The 20,411-nt window shown below is 41.2% G+C and overlaps 2 protein-coding genes across 6 annotated transcripts in view; one reads left to right on the plus strand and one right to left on the minus strand.

Annotated features, from left to right (window-relative positions):
- Positions 1–20,411, plus strand: part of PCBD1 (pterin-4 alpha-carbinolamine dehydratase 1) — a 67,383-nt gene that overhangs the window by 39,916 nt on the left and 7,056 nt on the right. For 2 of the 3 annotated variants that reach the window (XM_073793722.1, XM_033842473.1), the window contains exon 4: positions 18,676–18,751. In XM_073793722.1, the coding sequence (XP_073649823.1) occupies positions 18,676–18,726 (51 nt within the window). In that variant the 3' untranslated portion in view covers positions 18,727–18,751. Of the gene's footprint in view, positions 1–24; positions 8,094–18,675; positions 18,752–20,411 lie in introns of those variants that run through there. The other variant, XM_033842470.2, reaches the window with a different exon arrangement.
- Positions 1–20,411, minus strand: part of SGPL1 (sphingosine-1-phosphate lyase 1) — a 58,268-nt gene that overhangs the window by 5,166 nt on the left and 32,691 nt on the right. For all 3 annotated transcript variants that reach the window (XM_073793711.1, XM_033842468.2, XM_033842469.2), the window contains 6 exons: positions 19,771–19,838; positions 16,736–16,883; positions 14,287–14,363; positions 12,750–12,878; positions 3,290–3,378; positions 1,238–1,343 (listed from right to left, as the gene is read on the minus strand). In XM_073793711.1, the coding sequence (XP_073649812.1) occupies positions 1,238–1,343; positions 3,290–3,378; positions 12,750–12,878; positions 14,287–14,363; positions 16,736–16,883; positions 19,771–19,838 (617 nt within the window). The remainder of the gene's footprint in view (positions 1–1,237; positions 1,344–3,289; positions 3,379–12,749; positions 12,879–14,286; positions 14,364–16,735; positions 16,884–19,770; positions 19,839–20,411) is intronic.

The following is a 20,411-nucleotide window of genomic DNA, read 5'->3' on the forward strand; positions in this document are numbered from 1 at the left end:
ATTCCTCCTCTCTTCTGCCGCCAGGAGCAATCTAGGCTACCAGCCTCGAGTTCCAGTTCCACTAGCACCCCTGCTTCACCTCTCCAACCTGGAAGAACGCCACCGCCCTGCTGTGCTGGCTGGATACAAACATTTGGGGGGAACAGTCTGAGAGCACAGTACAAAAACAGCAGAATCACTGTGAGGGTAAAAAAGAATATTCGGCTAAGAGGCAAAAGAGCCAAATGTGAGTCCTCGCCCCGCCTATTAGCAGTGAAGCCTTGAGGAAACTACGTAACCAGCCAGTGTGTTTCCTCGGCTGCAATAACACTAACAGCTTCTACGACCTCCCCAGGTTGTCATGAGGCTCAAATGCGATTCTGATAACACTGAAAACTACAGTTCTTCTGTGTAAATGCAAGGCATAAAAGTAATTACTAAAAATAAGCCAGACACAGAAGGACAAATACTGCATGATCTCACTTATATGAGGAATCTAAAACAAACTCATAGACGCAAAGAGCAGAACTGTGGTTGCCAGGAGCTGGAGGATGAGGGCAACAGGGAGATGTTAGTCAAGGAGTACCAAGTTCCAGTTCCGCAAGATGAGTAAGTTCTGGAGCTCTAATGTAGAGCCAGGTGAGTGTGCTGAACGATACTGCACTGTACAGCTGACATCTGCTGAGATCTGCAGGGTGGTCTTAAGTATTCTAACCATGAAAAAAGAAAATGGTAACTACGGGAGGCGATGGAGATGTTCAATAGCTTGACTGTGGGGATTATTTCACAATGTATACATGTATCAAAACACCAAGTTGTATACCTTATACACAATTTTTACTTATCAATTAGTTAATACCTCAATTAAGGTGGGGGGAATAATGCTACTGCTAATAAATTGTACAGTTTACTTCTGAAAAAAAATTACTATTATAATGGCAATGGTACTAATTCAGGCCAATCGAAAATGACAGTGAGAGTCTTAGGGCAAGTTAGTCCTGGCTCATTTTACAGACAGAAGAGAAAGTGATGGTGCTGAAGCAAACCCAGGTCCTTAAAGTCTCAAGTTAGTCTCATCTTCCTATTCGAGTTCATGAAGAGACTGGAGCTGCAGTGACTCACCACTGCCAGTGGCAGTTTTTGCAACTCTGGCTACTACAATCAAAGGCATTTTGAGCCTATCTGTGTGTGACACTGGAAAAAGCACTTCCTGCTTCTTGCAGCCCAAGACAGACAACAGCCCTTCAGAGGAACTCACCTGAACATCCACCTCCATCATTTTGTTCAGTGGAACCCGTTTAATCTTCATCCCAAAATAGTTGGCTGCTTTGTCAAATGCAGCATGGGCACTCTGGGGGGCTACACTAAAGGACAGGGAAGAAGAAAACAGTGAAATTCAAATCAAAACAGGGTTCAAGAGATAACATGGGTAGCAGCTAATCTAAATCACCAGGAAGAAACTTCTGATTATCTTTAGTCCAGTTTTCAAAACTGTTTATATTGTTTTATTTTTCTTTTTAAGCACAGACAAAAAGAGGTCACCTGATTTTCTAGAGAAACCTTCTCCCTCCTTCTTCCTGCTACCAAACCATTTTGGTAGCAGGAAGAACTTGGAAATAATGCCACATGGAGGGACCCCAAGCATCAATCAGGCTGACGGGGAATCTGGATCAGATCAATATGCGGTCGAATCCTCAGGTGGCTGCCTGCCCAGAGACGGGTACCTCAGTAAGGGGCAAGCTTCCTGACACAACACATGTTCAAGCACGAAACATAAGACTTCTCAGCAGGGATACTAAAGCAGCAGTCAGGCGTCAGATCAGTGCTCTTCTCCATCTCTGGAAGACCATGATCCTATGAAAAACTACAATCCCCATTTTTCCTACATATTTGGGAGGAGCATTTCAAACAGTATTGAAAAAGGAAACCAAGTCATTTGCTTTCAGACTTCCCGCAATCACTTCTCTCTTACAATTAATCTGTTCCCTTTAAGGCAGAAAAATCGCTATCACTGAACAAGTACCAAGCATCAAAGATTCATGCATGGAGAGAGATGGCAGCCTGACCTACTCTCTTAGGCTAGGTATGAATCACAGCATGAGATCATGTACAACAAAACCCTTAGTCACTGACACTTGTGGAAAAAAATTAACCCAAAAGATGTGGTATAAACACACTGTACAAGGAGGGAAACTAGAGAAAAAAAATGCAACCAAATATCAAAATTATGTCCATGGGGTGGCAATATGGGTACATCTCAAGAAGATTTTTAAAAATTTTCCTCCCAGAACACAGCTGTCAGGCTGAAATTTTCTTAGGGAGCACCCCGAGGCAGCCTATTATATTTAAGTAACTTTTACTGAACTAAGTAGAGAGCTTTCCTTAGGCACGAGATAAACTTATAGCATCACAGAATTCAAAGATGTAGTCCTATAACTCTGTCAACTTTTAGAAAAAGGATCTCTTGCAGTATACACCATGTATAAATCTGGGTGGTTGGGAAAGGGAATGACCTTCAATATTAACTAGCAGATCCACTTAGGATTTTGCTGAATGTGAAGGATAATGGTCAAGGGCACAGGATGGGAGAGAAGAGGACTGGAATTACCAGAGGAAGACAAGAATCAGAAAACAGATTATCAGGCTGTTTCACACAGCAGTATTCCACACAGACAAACCTAACAGGGGAAAAAACCCAGCCACACATACAGTCAAACCCTCCGTATCCGTGAGTTCAGCCACCCAAGGAAGGAAAATATTCAGGGGGAAAAGAGTTCCAAAAAGCAAAACTTGTATTTGCTGCATACCAGCAACCATTTATATAGCATTTACACATTAAGTATTCTAAGTAATCTAGAGATGATTTAAAACCATATGGAGGGGCTTCCCTGGTGGCGCAGTGGTTAAGAATCCGCCTGCCAATGCAGGGGACACAGGTTTGAGCCCTGGTCCAGGAAGATCCCACATGCCGCAGAGCAACTAAGCCTGTGCGCCACAACTACTGAGCCTGCGCGCTAGAGCCCGTGCTCCGCAACAAGAGAAGCCACCACAATGAGAAGCCCGTGCACCGCAATGAAGAGTAGACCCCGGCTCACCGCAGCTAGAGAAAGCCTGCGTGCAGCAACAAAGACCCAATGCAGCCAAAAATAAATAAATTAAAAAAAAAAACACAAACCACTATATGGAGGATATGCATAGGCCATATGCAAATACTATACCACTCTATATAAGGGACCTGAGTATCGAGGATTTGGTATCCATGGGGGTCCTAGAACCAATCCTCCATGGATACCAAGGGAAATGTACATACATTTCTGGAGTTTTGATCCCATTCTCGAAGGCCAGTTCCCGATAAGCTTTACAGGCCATCAGAATACTTTCTGTCCCCCCGGAGGTCACCTGTAATAAAAAAGAGAGGCCATCTGTGGAAGGGAGCTGGGATAGCTATCAGCATGCACTTCCTGCCTTGGACTTGAGGGTATCTGATGCAGAAACAGGTGAGCTCTGCATGCTGCAGAGCAAATGCTTCTGTCCACCAGAAGGAAAATTTGACTTTATTGGCTAAGCCCAGTCTTGGTTCAGGAGAAGAATAAAAACTACTAAATGATGAGAAGCTCCACACTGTGCAAACAAATGTACATCTGCCCAGATCCCATCTGCGCACCATCCGCCTACATTTCTGTTGTTCGTCCAGTTGCAGATAGCATAGGGCATTTTACCCCATCCAAAAGCATCAGGATTGCTGACTTTGATTTAAATTTTAATGCCCATTGAAGAGTGTGAAACTGTGAAGTTACAGCTCTAGTCAGCTATGCAATACATTAGAAGACCAAAAAGAGACACTCAGATATTCCAAAGTAAACTTGTGGTTTTGACAAGTTTGAAACACAGAAAAAAGCAGAAGCCTCTACTTAGAAGTTTGTTAACTTATCTGAAATTTTAAAAAAACATCCTAATGTTTTTAGAGTGAAGAAAAATGTTCTCCTGAAGCTACTAGGCCTAGCACCTCTGATACAGGTGAATTTCTTTACCAGAGTTGATACAAAAATACTCAGAGGTCATTTCATTCATCTTGTCTTCCTCACTGGACTACAAAACTCATGAAGGTGGGGACTGTTCTGTTCATGACAATATTCCTGACACATAGCTAGTAGCTGACACCTACCAGACCCTCCGTTAACATTTCTTCACGCCTGATTTGACTCTCAGTAAACCATGACCAATACAGGTATGTCATACCCATCTGGCTATCCTTTGATAACATCTAAGAATGAAATAATTTCAAAACAAACAGGGAAAAAAAAAAAGCCATAGCACTGAGCTAGGTGGATATTTCCTTAGATTTATCATCTCCAAAGATTCATATAATCTTAGAAAGCTTTTCCATTTTACAGGTAAGAAAACTGAGCCCCCAAACTGAGAGACTAAGTGATTCATCCAGTGTCATCCATCTTTTGATAAAAAGTAAAACTTTCTATATTTTCATATTTAGTGTAACTTACTTAACATGAGATGAAATGAGAGCAGGCGATGACTGAAATTTCCTAAAGTAATATCCACATATAAGACAAAAATACCACAGGATACAAAATCCCAGTGGAGGGACTTCCCTGGTGGCAGTGGTTAAGAGCCCACCTGCCAGTGCAGGGGACATGGGTTCGAGCCCTGCTCCGGGAAGATCCCACGTGCTGCAGAGCAGCTAAGCCTGTGCGCCACAACTACTGAGCCTGCACTCTAGAGCCCGTGAGCCACGACTACTGAAGCCTGTGCTCTAGAGCCCGTGAGCCACGACTACTGAAGCCTGCGCTCTAGAGCCCGTGAGCCACAACTACTGAGCCTGCGCTCTAAAGCCCGTGAGCCACAACTACTGAAGCCCACGCGTCTAGAGCCCGTGCTCCGCAACGAGAAGCCACCGCAACGAGAAGCCCGCGTGCTGCAACAAAGAGTAGCCCCCGCTTGCCACAGCTAGAGAAAGCCCGCGCACAGCAACAAAGACCCAACGAAGACAAAAATAAAAATAAAAAATCCCAGTAGTCAGGAATTATATGGAAGATTAGCTGAGCAGAGTCAGTCATTTTGTAACTGAGGAAGCCTTCAGGAAACGTGACCGTCATCCACACAGTAAGTCACTGCACTCAGGCACAGGACACTTGTTTGTAGGCCTCTGCATTTCTCTGCTTACAGTTGAGGTCAGCGCTGCAAATCGCGGCATGTCCTGTGGTCCAGCATAAAACCTCAGAACATCATATGAGGAGCCAAGCCAGTTGTGAAGGAAGTCGAGAAAGGATCAAGTCCTCGGCGCACTCATCTCTCACTAAGGTCCAGTAATGACCTAAGCAGAAATATTTCCAAACCCCTAGTCACTCACTCACTTCACATGTCCTATTTTCAGTCCAATAACGAATCCAATCAACATCATTATCTGTTAGGCAAACACCAGTGTACTTTGGACTGTAAAAGCAGGAACACCTAAATTTTACTTCCAATTTTTATTTCTGATCCCTAAATTCTGTGTTCAAATATGCTGCTACTCTCCCATTTCCCTCTACCCCTGGCACCACCCCTCCAAAAATGGAAATCTAATTCTGAAGTAAGAAGACAGAGGCCTCAATAACTACTTATTACGTTAGTCAACATCTTTCAACATTTTTAAAACCTCTCACTCTAATATATGACATCTAACTCAGCAACAAGAGAACAGAAAAATTTGGAAATTTTTCTTTCAGATACTCTTTGGACCTGATGGCATTTGCGCAAGCCAAGGCTGTTTCCCATGGCAACACTTTCTTTCAGTAAATAAAGTCACCTCTCACCCGTTCTAACTGGGGCAAATGAAGCTAATAAAAGGACAGTTTAAGGTTGAAGAAGAAAGAATGAGAAGAGCTTAATACCTTAGTTGGGAACAGGCTAAAGACTGCCCAGCCAGTTGGCCGTGTCTTCTTGTTTCCCACCTCTGAACTCTGAACTGTCTTCACCAGAGGTGGCTCATCAAGAGAGAGACAGAGAGAAAGACAGAGACGAAAGAGAGAAACAGAGAAACTCACATAATCCCAGAGGTAATTAGTTCTCTTATAAAAGTCTAAGTATCAGAAGAGACTGCGGATCTTAGACTCTGTCTTTCCTTCTCCTGACCCCTGACACAGCACTAAAAAGGGTCCTAATGGGAGAGGCATGGTTAAACTGTAGCAATGCAACCCCCCCACCCAGAGTTGGATTTCTGGATTAAGATGGAAGACTGAAACTACTTCACAGATTTTCTCTCCCCCAGTATGTGCAAGAATAAAGGAAAAAAGCATTAAAACCCTGCAGTAACAACAACCAAACAAAGAAAGAGGGAATCTAACACAATAAACTTCAAATACTGATGATGAGAAAAAGAAACAAGTTTCTAAAGCACAGCAAAGAGTAAAACCCAGTTCTTCATCCCTCCTCCAAGACATGGAAATTGTCCGGGTAAGTCAGCAAAACCCTGAGAATTCTCATTAACACCCCCAAACCTTCAGAGAAGCAAATGGAGGCGGATTCTTTATTGTCAGATGAGTGGGTGGTAGACATAGCGGCTGGGGAGAAACAAGCAGCCTGGGGAGAGAGGACACCAGGACTGACACTTTAAAAGTGAAGACTCCAGGGATACAGGATGAGCTAAAGAAATAAAGCCCAAAGAGTATTATTCTCTTCCAGCTAGGCAGAGTGAACTCTGGTAGGTAACTTTTAACAAAATCTCAGAAGAGGCCTAGATATTCTAATACAGGTGGAACAAAGCTTCACCCAAGCCTTGCCTCTCAGACAAGAAATGACCCATCATGCATCAGAACAAACAGAATGTCTAGAGACAATCACTGAAGCACGAGCCAAGATGAAAGAAATGGCATGGTAACTATGCAAACATATAAAAAGAAAAAAAGGTAGCCTGCAAAGTAAAGGCCAACTCAGAAGGAAATTCCTCCTGTTTCTCACTGTAGGACAATATCATAAGAACATGAATTCAAGAAAAAAGCTGAAAGACTGGCCACTGAAACAACAGAATGAGACCACAGACCTGAAAAAACCCCCAAAGTACCAAGTAGCATGATTCCAGAATTACTGAATACATTAGGAACAGCAAGAAACAGACTAAACACGGCTGAGAGTAAAAATATTGACTTAGAGGAAAGGTTTAAGGTAAATTTAGTGAACCCAGATAAGAAAGAGATTGAAAGCTCAGTGCTGCTCTACCTTTGCAGAACTGCATCCACCTGGCTGGTCATAGATAACCAAAAGGCGTGCAGAGAGGAAGGACGGGCACGGGTGGAAATCTGTGAAATCATATTCTCTAAGAAAAGCGGAGAATCCTAGGAAAACTGTGGTGAAGAGAAGATTCAGGGGGAAAGAGGCTTTCAAGTATACAAAGGTCTCCCACATGGAAAAAAACAATCATGGAACTTCGATTTCCAGCAATCTACATTATATACCTTGGGCAACCGTCCTAACTAGAACAACTAAAAAAGCTTGATAAAACATTAAAAAATATTTTTACATCCACCACTGAGTTAACATAAAGGAACACACTGAACCCCCAAACAAAGCAAAATCAAGAATCCTACAAGATAAGTGAATGTCAAAGCTGGTTTTAACTTTGAAGGTTACTGCCAACTCCTAGATCTAGACCTCAAACTCCCACTTTGACAAATAAACAGGAAATAAATGTAGGGCCTGCTCAAGATAAGGAATCTAAGAGGTGATGGCTGAAAACAGAGACTTCACCCACACTCTTAGCAGTACAAGAAATAAACCCCGCTGGTACAGAAGAGAACAGCAAGAAAAATTACTTTTCTCAACCCAGATGCTCAGGGTAAAGAAAAATAAGGATCTCTCAAGAATGTATGCCAAGACAGCTTTTATTCGAGTTTGTGGTCTGAGTTCAGACTACTTCCATAGTACAAAACTGTGAGCTGAAAATCAGACTTAAATTGGTTCCAGTGTGGCAGCACTTCACAGCAAATCCCCAGTAACTGGCAGGAGTAAATACAAAAATACAAATCTTCTCTGGAAGAACTTAACTTCAATCTAGGCCTCAAAGTTAAGTTTCCAAGAAAATGAGTGACTCACAGAAAAAAAAAAAAAAAAAACACAAATATAAGGATACAAGACAGCATAAGTGAAACCAGCAGAAAAAGACAGGTAAGACTCATGAATAATGGAATTATCAGACACAGACTATAAAATAATTATGTGTAATATATTTAAATAAACAAAGCATAAGACAAGGAAAGGGACTACAAAGAACAACCAAGCAAATTAAAAAAAGAACCAAACAGAATTCTCAAGAATGAAAAACACAGTAAATGAAATTTAAAAACCCAATGGAAGAACTAAAGAGTGGATTATACACAGCTAAAGGGGGAATTAATAAAACCCCTGCATGTATCACCCAGCTCCAACAATTCTCAACTCATAGCCCATCTTTCTTCTAACCGCAACTGCCCCAGCCATTGTTGCTATTGAGAATATCAGTCGTTCTAAAAGTTAAACCTTTACAGGTTATCTATGTCTTCTGGCTGCTTTTAAATACCAACTAGAGGTGTGTTAGCCTTTCTCACTCTATCATTCATGTCTCTTAACTTTCTATTTGTCTCTCCAGGTTTTATTCTGGTTAGTTTTTAGAACTGTCTTATCCCATAAATTTGACTTAGGAACCATGTAAATATTTTACATGGCTATAAATGAACTAGGGCTCCTTGAATAAATGGCTGATTCTGGGTCTGGAGCAGGAAATGTAAAAGGTAAACCTGGAATATCTCATCAAATAAAAATATTTTGTCCAGGGCTTCCCTGGTGGCGCAGTGGTTGAGAGTCCGCCTGCCGATGCAGGGGACACGGGTTTGTGCCCCGGTCTGGGAGGATCCCACATGCCGCGGAGCGGCTGGGCCCGTGAGCCATGGCCACTGGGCCTGCACGTCCGGAGCCTGTGCTCCGCAGCAGGAGAGGCCACAGCAAGGAGAGGCCCGTGTACCGCAAAAAAAAAAAAAAAATTGTCCCAAAAAAAAGAAGGAAAGAAAGGAAGTTTGCAAAGACTACTTGAATCATGCAAAAAGACCCAGGAGCCAAAATTAAGAAGTTCCCACTGGCCAAAAATGGAGTAATTTGAGTATCATTCTGAGTGACAGCTACAACAGACTGACACACACACACTATTCTATGATTCATCCACCCCACTGTTGATAAGCATTTGAATTATTTCCAGATTTTAGCTATCATGAACAATGTTGCTATGAATATACATCTATCCTGATACACACATGTACGTTTTTCTAGAATATATCCCAAGTAGTGGCATATCAGGGTCATAAGATACAGGTACCTTCAACTTCACTGGATAAGGCCAAAGTGTTTTTGTGCTTGTTTAAACTGTGGTCTCTTAAAAGTTCACAGAGCCTGTCATACAGAGTGAAGTCAGAAAGAGAAAAACAAATATCATATATTAACGCATATATGTGGAATCTAGAAAAATGGTACAGATGAACCTATTTTCAGGGCAGGAATAGAGATGCATATGTAGAGAACGGACATGTAGACACAGAGGGGGATGGGGAGGGTGGGACGAATTGGGAGGTTAGGATTGATATATATACACTACCACGCGTAAAACAGACGGCTGGTGGGAACCTGCTGCATAGCACAGGGAGCTGAGCTCGGTGCTCTGTGATGACCTAGATGGGTGGGATTCGGCGGGGTGGGGGGTGGAAGGGAGGTCCAAGAGGGAGGGGATATAGGTATACATATAGCTGATCCACTTCGTTGTACAGCAGAAACTAACACAACACTGTAAAGCAACTATACTCCATTAAAAAAAAAAGTAAACTGAGCAACTGATCTTCAGAAGAAATTATTTAAAAAAATATTTAGTGAGGCTTAAAAAAAAAAAGTTCATAAAGAGTCTAATGGCACAGAAGAATACCCACGTACTGTACGTATACTGGCATCTCCCCTCTACATCATCCCATTCAGCTAAATGCCATAAGGGAACCCACTGCTAGATTATGGCTGGTTTGTAACAGTTTTGGAACTTTTGGGGGGAAAATGAATGCCAGGAATACCAGTTTTGTTAGCTACTGAGTATTTGAACATGTTGATTTTTCATGGTGCCAACTTAAAAGTAAATGGAGAGATATACCATGTTCTTGGATTGGAAGAATCAACATTGTGAAAATGACTATACTACCCAAAGCAATCTACAGATTCAATGCAATCCCTATCAAACTACCACTGGCATTTTTCACAGAACTAGAATAAAAAATTTCACAATTTGTATGGAAACACAAAAGACCCCAAATAGCCAAAGCAATCTTGAGAAAGAAAAACGGAGCTGGAGGAATCAGGCTCCCTGACTTCAGACTATACTACAAAGCTACAGTAATCAAGGCAGTATGGTACTGGCACAAAAACAGAAAGATAGATCAGTGGAACAGGATAGAAAGCCCAGAGATAAACCCACGCACATATGGTCACCTTATCTTTGATAAAGGAGGCAGGAATGTACAGTGGAGAAAGGACAGCCTCTTCAATAAGTGGTGCTGGGAAAACTGGACAGCTACATGTAAAAGTATGAGATTAGATCACTCCCTAACACCATACACAAAAATAAGCTCAAAATGGATTAAAGACCTAAATGTAAGGCCAGAAACTATCAAACTCTTAGAGGAAAACATAGGCAGAACACTCTATGACATAAATCACAGCAAGATCCTTTTTGACCCACCTCCTAGAGAAATGGAAATAAAAACAAAAATAAACAAATGGGCCCTAATGAAACTTCAAAGCTTTTGCACAGCAAAGGAAACCATAAACAAGACCAAAAGACAACCCTCAGAATGGGAGAAAATATTTGCAAATGAAGCAACTACCAAAGGATTAATTTCCAAAATTTACAAGCAGCTCATGCAGCTCAATAACAAAAAACAAACAACCCAATCCAAAAATGGGCAGAAGACCCAAATAGACATTTCTCCAAAGAAGATATACAGACTGCCAAAAAACACATGAAAGAATGCTCAACATCATTAATCATTAGAGAAATGCAAATCAAAACTACAATGAGATATCATCTCACACCGGTCAGAATGGCCATCATCAAAAAATCTAGAAACAATAAATGCTGGAGAGGGTGTGGAGAAAAGGGAACACTCTTGCACTGCTGGTGGGAATGTGAATTGGTACAGCCACTATGGAGAACAGTATGGAGGTTCCTTAAAAAACTACAAATAAAAATAAAAAAATAAAAATAAATAAAAAAAAATAAACTACAAATAGAACTACCATATGACCCAGCAATCCCACTACTGGGCATATACCCTGAGAAAACCATAATTCAAAAAGAGTCATGTACCAAAATGTTCATTGCAGCTCTATTTACAATAGCCCGGAGATGGAAACAACCTAAGTGCGCATCATCGGATGAACGGATAAAGAAGATGTGTCACATATATACAATGGAATATTACTCAGCCATAAAAAGAAAGGAAATTGAGCTATTTGTAATGAGGTGGATAGACCTAGAGTCTGTCATACAGAGTGAAGTAAGTCAGAAAGAGAAAGACAAATACAGTATGCTAACACATATATATGGAATTTAAGAAAAAAAATGTCATGAAGAACCTAGGGGTAAGACAGGAATAAAGACACAAATCTACTAGAGAACGGACTTGAGGATATGGGGAGGGGGAAGGGTGAGCTGTGACAAAGCTAAACATAAGGTAGATAGCTAGTGAGAAGCAGCCGCATAGCACAGGGAGATCAGCTTGGTGCTTTGTGACCGCCTGGAGGGGTGGGATAGGGAGGGAGGGAGGGAGGGAGAAGCAAGAGGGAAGAGATATGGGAACATGTGTATATGTATAACTGATTCACTTTGTTATAAAGCAGAAACTAACACACCATTGTAAAGCAATTAATACCCCAATAAAGATGTTAAAAAAAAAAAGTAAAACCTAATGCTGCTTATTGGGAAAAAACAAAAAAGTATAAAATGTTCTCGTCTTGGGATGGGCCCTTCAAAATTAAATTTGCAGACTTTCTCATGATTACAAAAGTATTTGGTATGATAGGATTAGCACCCCTAGGTTACCATTACAGCACTCTGGGTTAAATCTACCTATCCTGATAAGATGAAATTTACTTTTTTCTAGAGAAGGCAAGATCAGTTTGTGGTACCAAACCTCAACAGAAGTTTATCAATCACAGTTTAGGAAAACTAACAAACATCTACTGGAAAGAACAGTTGAAAGAAGGAATCCTCATGTGCATCTTTAAATACAATGACACCCTCTTCCTTTATTCCTAAACCAACTGAGATTCAATTTATAGCAAAATAATAAACATCCAGCTCAAGCAAAACAAGTATATCAAAAAACTATGGGATGGTTTGAAAAAATTATATAGATAAGTGGGCAGGTAGGTAGGTGGGTGGAAGAAAGGGAGGGAGAGAAAGAGGAGAGAGCAGATATGACAAAATATTTATATTTAGTGAATCTAGGATGTTCTTTAAACTATTCTGACAACTTAATGTAAGTTTAAAGTTTTTCAAAATAAAAGACTGAAGAGAAAAAATATCTAGAAGATATTTACCAAAATGTTGATACTCCATGAATTACAAAATCATAACGTTTAAAAATCGCTGTTAACCTCGATCTTCCTACAATAATCATGTATTACTTGTGTAATAAAATGTTTTGAATAAACTCTTCCATTTTAAGCTAAAAAAATCAGATTATAGGATGCCACCTGCATATACTTACACATCCACAGGAATCTGGTCCCCCACTGAATAGGGAACAAGCCATCCTCACAATCTCTGCTTCTATCTTACGTAGTCCTGGGAAGATATCTGGATGCAGTGGATTACTCCATGCAAAATCTCCATAAGCCTGCAGAGAAAGGCAAGCAGATGTGAAGACGATTACATTGTATAAAAAAAAAGAATCATGCAACAAACAAAAGTTTCTAGGTATCAGACACAACACTAGAAACTGGAAAAATGGTAAGATATGTTCCCCAATCTAAAGAAGATCAAAATATACTGGGGGAGACAGGCAGGCATAAAAATTATTTTACAGTGTGGTAAGAGAGGAAATATAAATGCGGTTAAAAGCACAGACTAAAACACCAAACAGCCCCAGTTTGAAATCTTAGCTTTACCTGTCACTTCTAGCTGTGTATTCTTAGGTCAGACAACCTCTCTGAGGCTCAATTTCCTCATATGCTAAAGGGGATAATCATAGTACCTACCTGATGGGGTTCTAGCCATAAGTAAATAAGGTAACGCATGCGAAGCACTTTAACTATTTTAAGTGCGATACCAGATGTACATACGTACATGAGGGTTAGGGGCCTTAAAGAGGGAATAACGAACATCCTGAGTGGTCTGGAGGTTATCTGTTCAGTGGAACCTTGAGACATGAATAGGAACTCATCACTCAGAACAGGAGGGAAAGGAAAACAACATAGGAGCAAGGTGTACTCAGTAAAGAGAAAAGGCAGTGGTTAGTATTCATGAGGGAAAATAACAGGAATGGCTGAAAAAAATAGGTGGGAGCTGGCTCACGAAGGGACTTGTATTTTCTGCTGCATGGGCAGCCTGACTTTTGTCCTGTAGATAATGGGAAGCCACTGAAAGATTCTTAAGCGTAGAAGTAAGGTCAGGGTATTCTGTCAAGATACAGCTGAGCAAAACCTATAATATTTAGTAAGGTATGCACAGTTTCATAGTTACAATAATCAAACACAAAGACCTTAGAGACCAGCAGTCCAATGCCAATTTTATACGACAAAGTGGGGCTTAAAAAATAAATCTGATTAGAAGTGGAAGAAGCTAAAGGCAATTTTAAAGGCAACGAAAAGTGAGAATTATTTGAATTATAATTGAGACCACTGCTCATTCTCAGATCATGTGATTTGAGACTCATGCAGTACAGGAAATTATGACCCAGTGTCCATCCCTTGTCTCTTCTGATCCAACAAAATATACCTTGTCATTAATAATGTCAAATGATGGACTACCTTCCCTAGTATCTGCCTCCTACACAGGGCGTCTGTGAAGCCTGGAAACACAAGTCACATTTTACTTTTTTACAGATTGAAGATGTCTTTGATCAATATTATGCATATTCGCCTATGTCTGGGTAAAGAGACACTTTCTAAACCTCTTTAGTTTTATTTTAACAATAAACTTTCATAAAGTAATTTTTTTTTAATTACAAAAATAAGGAGGAAAAAATGCGGTAATCTAAAGTGGCAGGGCCACACACTCCCTGCAAGTACGGGGCACTCGCTCACCTTCACAAGGAGTTCAGTGAGCTCCTTCTCCCCACTGTACACCGCTCCGGAGGCCTTCCCTTCTTGCCACAAGACATCTACAGAGAAAGGGAAGACCACTGGATCAGTAAGCACGAGCCTTTGGGAAGACAGGTTCTAATAAAGAAGAAATAGGAAGAAACTCCTCTGCGTACAAAAGAAAAAACAAGTTGGAGTGGAAACCCAAAGGTGTTCTTACATAAAATCAAGAAAAAGAACTCCAATAAAGAGCTATCACAGCAAAATAAAGATGAAAGGTCAACAATTACCATCAACAACAGTGTGGAAAAGGTATTAACAGCATCTAGGTGCAGTGAAGACAGTCCAATAATAATGTCACCATCCCCAGCTGCCTTCCAGCAGCAGAACAATTTCCCTTTATCTGTACTCCTTTTCTGTTCTCTGTATGGCTCAGCTTGACCTGTTTTGGCAGTGGCTTCCTTCTTCTCCCCCTTCCTAGCCAGTCAAAGGAAGTGTGGGAACTGCTATGAGCAGAGTTAGCAGAAAAGAGTAAGGCGAAGGTGCAGAATTTCCGTAAACTATCTATCACCAGAGCTGGAGCCAGGGAACTGAATCCCTGACTAGACAAATCGTGGTGAGATATGAACCACTGGCATCCTGTCCTCAGGGACCCCTCCTTCAGACAAGCCTGGAAACCCATACAGAATTAGCCACCTGCTTCCAGCAACCTCTGCTGCAGCACTCAGCATCAGGAACACAGCCATCACTGGGAGAAGGCTCAGAGGACAGGTTCCTGACCAGAATGTAAGGTCCGACTTTCCACTTCCTGTCTGAGGTGCCCCCCCCCACCAGAGACACTCTACAATACCAACAAATCTGTTCATGTGGGTGTCTCAGGTCCTTTTAGGACAACATGGCTGTGCCCTATTGAAAATGGGTAGTGAGAATTACAGAAGCACCCTAACTGAAAACTGTTGCCATGGGCTCTACAAAGCCAAGATCTGCAGTTCCAATGAGAGCAGAAGACTGAGTAGTGAATATCCCGAAAAACCCCTCATTCCCATGTGATCTGCCAGGTTGTGGCCAGTTTGACCTTCCCTCTTTCTTTAGAGGACACTGGTCTGTGCCATGTATGTCTTCAGACCAGAGGTCACCAGCATTTCAAAAGCAGGATATATGGTTTTATTTCCTGTTATTTTACTGGGGCTACAGAGTATGGCAATGGACAGTGACTTAAAAATGGAAGGGAAGGAAATATGGGGCAGCTAACCAGCCCTCATAATCATAGAAATCTTTAATACACAGGCCTCAGAGAATGCTAATCCTTGCTTTATATCATATATAAATCCTGCACTGTATCGAGTTTTGTACCATCTGATGTCAAAAATTCAACAGATTTCAATTAGAAATTTAAAAATGTAATATGGTATCCTGGACTAGATCCTAGAACAGGAAAAAGGACATTATAGAAAAACTGGTGAAACAGGAAGAGAATCTGTAGTTTAGTTAATAGCACTGTACCGATGTTAATTTTTTAGTTTTGACAAATGTACCATGGTTATCTTAGATGTTAACATCAGGAGAAGCTGGGTAAGGGGTATGTGGGAAATCTCTCTATTATCTTTGCAAGTTTTCTATAAATCTAAAATTATGCCAAACTAAAAAGCCTATTTTTAAAAGGTATTTGTAATATGATCTTAATTTGTAACAAACATGTTTGTGTTAATAATAGTTAACACTTATCGAGCACTTATTATAAGCCAGGTATTATATATTTACATGCATAATCTCATTTAATCTCTACAATTATCCTTTCAGATAAGTATCATTGTTATTATCCTCATTGTAGAGAGACAGAAACAGAGGCAGAGAGAAGTTAAGTAACCAACCCAAGGCCATATTTTAAGTGGCTGAACCAGATGTGAATCCAGGCTGAGTGAATCCGGGCTGTACTCTTAAACATTAAGCTACTTATTAGTTCATTTATCCTTCCCACACGTGCTCATGCATATACGTACGTGTGTGTGCTTATTACACAAGACACTATTAACATTCTGAGATGATACATATATATCATCTGTGTTTCTTTTGAGGATGAAGTTATACTGACTTGTTATTTTCTTCTGTGCCTCTTTACAGATTTCACAATTTCTATAATGAATCTGTATTTCATTTTATTAGATACTTTCTCTTTCCAAAAAACAAATCGGTCTATTTTATTCCGGCTTAGAAAAGAAAATGGAACCAAGTTCCACCATCTCCGAGATTTGTCTGCTTTATGGGTGAAGGATGAATCTATATAAATACAGTTTTTAAAATACGAAATTCAGCCTTTGAGACAGGGAGTGGGCCCTCCTGAATATAGAAGCACCCGGGATGAACTCTTCTTAACCTCTGCCAACATCAAATGATGACCAAATAAGCAGCCACATTAAGGAAGCAGGGAGCGTATATTTGCTGAGAATCGTACCCATAGAGCTGTATTCTTTGAGCTTCTCCAGAACTGCAGCCGGGCTCATTCCTTGAGAGGGCAGGGCTTTCACGTAATCTTTGTCCACTTTCAGGAATGACATATTCTTGCTAATATCTTCCTTGGTCTTGTTCAACTTATCTTGGATCTCCAAAGATAAGAAAGATAAAGTTAACAGGGAGCTAGAAGAATACAGCGTGGAGAGTAGAAGAACAAGTTACAACACCAAACCAACTGCTCAACGCTGGGCACTGCACAAGTGCTTCAGAACAAGGATGGTATTTTTTCTTAAAAAGGTGTGGTGACATTTTGACCATTCAGCTATTTTCTGGCCTGGGCAATAGTCTCTAAGAAGTCTGAAAAGTCAGCTTTCTCTCTGAAGGTCAAAGAGACACTCAATTCCCTACTCCACCCCCACCCTTTTCCTCTGCCACGACGACCTCACCAAGTCAGCACTTCTCTGAGGGCGGTATGTGGACCTTGCTCGACCCTTGGCAGCAGCTACAGTGTGTGCACCAAAGAAACTAAGGTAGAACCATGAACAGTAGCCAGAAAACAGGCCAAGCAGCAGTAAAACAGATTCTGGTGCTTGAGCAAGGGATGAGCTCCTTCACCAAGGCACGCCCAGAGCACACCAGGCATCTGGAGGCCCTACACAAATCCCCACACAGAAGCCCGAGACATGCTGGGAAGAGCCAGGGAGGCTGCCACCTGTCTCCTCGGGTTGACAGCTTTGCACTGCTTGACTCTTAAGTGCTAGGAGGAGCTGAAGTCCTTTCTGCTACATCACTTATCAGCTATGGTTATTTTGTTTCCATCCTCATCAGACATTTTCTTTCATTCATGCACTTATTTACTTAATAAATATTTGTTGAACTACTACTGTGGGCCAGAGATACACAGTGAACAAAACAAACTTAGGCCGGGAATGGGGGGTGTGTGTGTGTCCTGTTCTCCTGAGCTTATTTTTAGCATCACAGTCAGAAACTAAAAGTCAGGTAATGAAAAGTGCCGTAGATGGTTAGAACCCAAGAGGGTCTTCTCAGACGTGGCCCTCAACGGAACCACAGGGAAAGCCTCTCCTTTAAAACACGCCTGCAAAGCCTAACACGCAGACGTTGGCAGGAAGCAGGGTCCACACTCCTGGGCAATGCCAGGGCATGTGATGGACATGAAGATATTTTTTAAGTTGTAAATAAAGAATTATGCTGCATAAATGTAACCAGAACTATGAAAGCTGAGCTTCCATGCATAGATGCTGCTGCTGTAATAAAGCAGACAGAAATGAGAGAGAGGCAGGTTAGAAGCACAGCAAACACATCCTCACCCCAATTCTTGCCTCAGAACGTCCACTGCATTTTAATTTCTTCACAGCATTTATTTCCAAGTGAAATTCTTATGTATTTGTTTACTCACTCATTTTCTGTCTTTCCTTAGTACTGAAATATAGATTCTGTGGAGGAAGGACTTGGCCTTGTTCACCACTGTGTCCCCAGCACCCAGAATAGTACCTGACCCTGAGCAGGTGCTCAATGAATGACAGAGGGACACACACACTCACTCAAAACAAGTAACTTTTGTCTCGGTGCCTCAAAATCTGTATCTAAAAATTGAAAGGTGATTATACAGTTTCTAAGTACCTTCCAATTCTGTTATCATATACATTTAATGGGTTCTGGAACCCCAGCATTTATTTGTCTCAAAATCTGAAACTGAAGGAGAAAACTGTGATGAATAAAGGCAGAAAAAATACAGGGAATAATATGGGGGAAAGCTATTATCCTTTGTGATCAGTCCATCCTTTCTATCTTCCCTCTCCCCTACCCTTCATTTTCTAAGGACTAAAGTAGATTTAATTTTAGGACTTAATATGATTAGAGGTCAAATAAAAGCCCTCATGCTCCTTCTCCACCCCAGTTATTCCTTCCACTTCTCCACAGGAAATGAACCTGAAAATACAAAGTCCTGGGAGACTTAGCACAGGGGTCTGAATGGACTTCAGTCAAAGGCTAAAAGGTAACTGCCATCTTTCCTGGTTTGGTCAGGAAAGGGGAAAAGGAACTGAAAGCCAAAAGTGAAAGAAAGCTTGCAGCAAAGCTGAGGGGCAGGGCAGGGAAGCAAGGAAGATGAAGCCATCAAGGATCATATGCGTTCCTTACAGCCTGCAGTGGGGCCTGCCCTGTTTATGTTCACCTGTGATAAAGAAGCTGTGGGAAGGGCACAGACGTGACTGTTTTATCCTGAGCGTGGATGAGGATAGAGAGGATCCAGTGAAGGGAATGTACTAGACTACAGACATGAACAAAGAGCAAGAGAATGGCTCTGCTCTAAGTTTCTAAACCTGGGATCAGCAAACTACAGGCCAAATCAAACTATAGCCTGAATGTGGCCTGTGCCTGTTTTTGTAAAGAGAATCTCACTGGAACACAGCCAGGCTCATTCCTCTACCCATCGTACTATCACTGCTTTCCCTCTGCAAGGGGCAGGGGTGAGGAGCTGTGGCAGACATGGCAGGGCCTGCAACGTCTAAAATGCTTCATACCTAGCCCTTCACAGGAAATGTTTGTCAACCCTGATCTAAACCATGTAAGCACTCAATCCCTGATAAGTATCTAAATTCAGCCAAATATTGCTCCAAAGCTTCATGTCACTTCTGTCAGGTTGTCGAATTTCAAATTTCTCCTGAATAGCATCTTTCTCCTTCTGTCAGATACGTTGGAGAAAGGGCTGGGTCAGCCTTCCCATTCTTGGCACTTCTGCTATTTTGAGTCAGCCAGTCCTCTGCTGTGGAGGCTGACCTGTGCACTGGAGGGTGTTCAGCAGCGTCCCTGGCCCCTATCCACTAGATGCCGACAGCACCCACCTCCTCTTGTGATATCCAAAAATGTCTCCAGACATTGTCGAATGTTTCTTGGAGGTGGGGGACAAAACTCACCCAGCCCCCTTGAACTTCTAGTTTCAGTGACTATACAGAAAGAGGTCTGATGACCATGGGGGTAGGAGGCGGTAGGGAAAATCTACAGGATTCTGCTTACCTTACGACCAATAATAGGCATCTTCCGGATAAGCTTAAAACATCTCTTTTTAAACCTTGACCATAAACCTAAAAGAAACAAATGGTTCTATTATCCAAATAAATTTCCACATATTATATGACCTGATAGTCATAATGTATGAACTATTCAACATGTCCTCCACAATGTCACCTGCCCTCAGATGGCAAAGGTAGTTTCTTTCCTTTTTTAAAAAACCTTTTAATTTTTGAATAAGTAATACATTTACATGGTTCAAAAATAAAAAAATAAACACACACACTCTCTCATCTATCCCCCAGACCCTCATCCTACCCCCAGGTTAATATTACTACTAGTTTCTAGATACCCTTCTAGAATTTCTTTATGCATATACAAGTAAGAATAGAGGTATGTTCTTATTTGTCTCTTTTACACAAAAGGTAGCATTCTCCAGCACTGTACTAGACCTTGTTCTTCTACTTAGCAATATTCTCTTAAAGATCTGTGCTTCCCCATTCATTTTTATACCTGTAGAGTATTCCATTAGATGGATGTTTATTTAACCTGCCCTTTCCTGATGGAAACTTAGGTTGTTTCTAATATTTGCTATCACAAACCATGCTGAAATAGCTAACCTTGTAACACACACCGTATGTGTACGT

The sequence above is a fragment of the Tursiops truncatus genome, chromosome 16 (assembly GCF_011762595.2).
Source record: "Tursiops truncatus isolate mTurTru1 chromosome 16, mTurTru1.mat.Y, whole genome shotgun sequence".
Lineage (NCBI taxonomy): Eukaryota > Metazoa > Chordata > Mammalia > Artiodactyla > Delphinidae > Tursiops > Tursiops truncatus.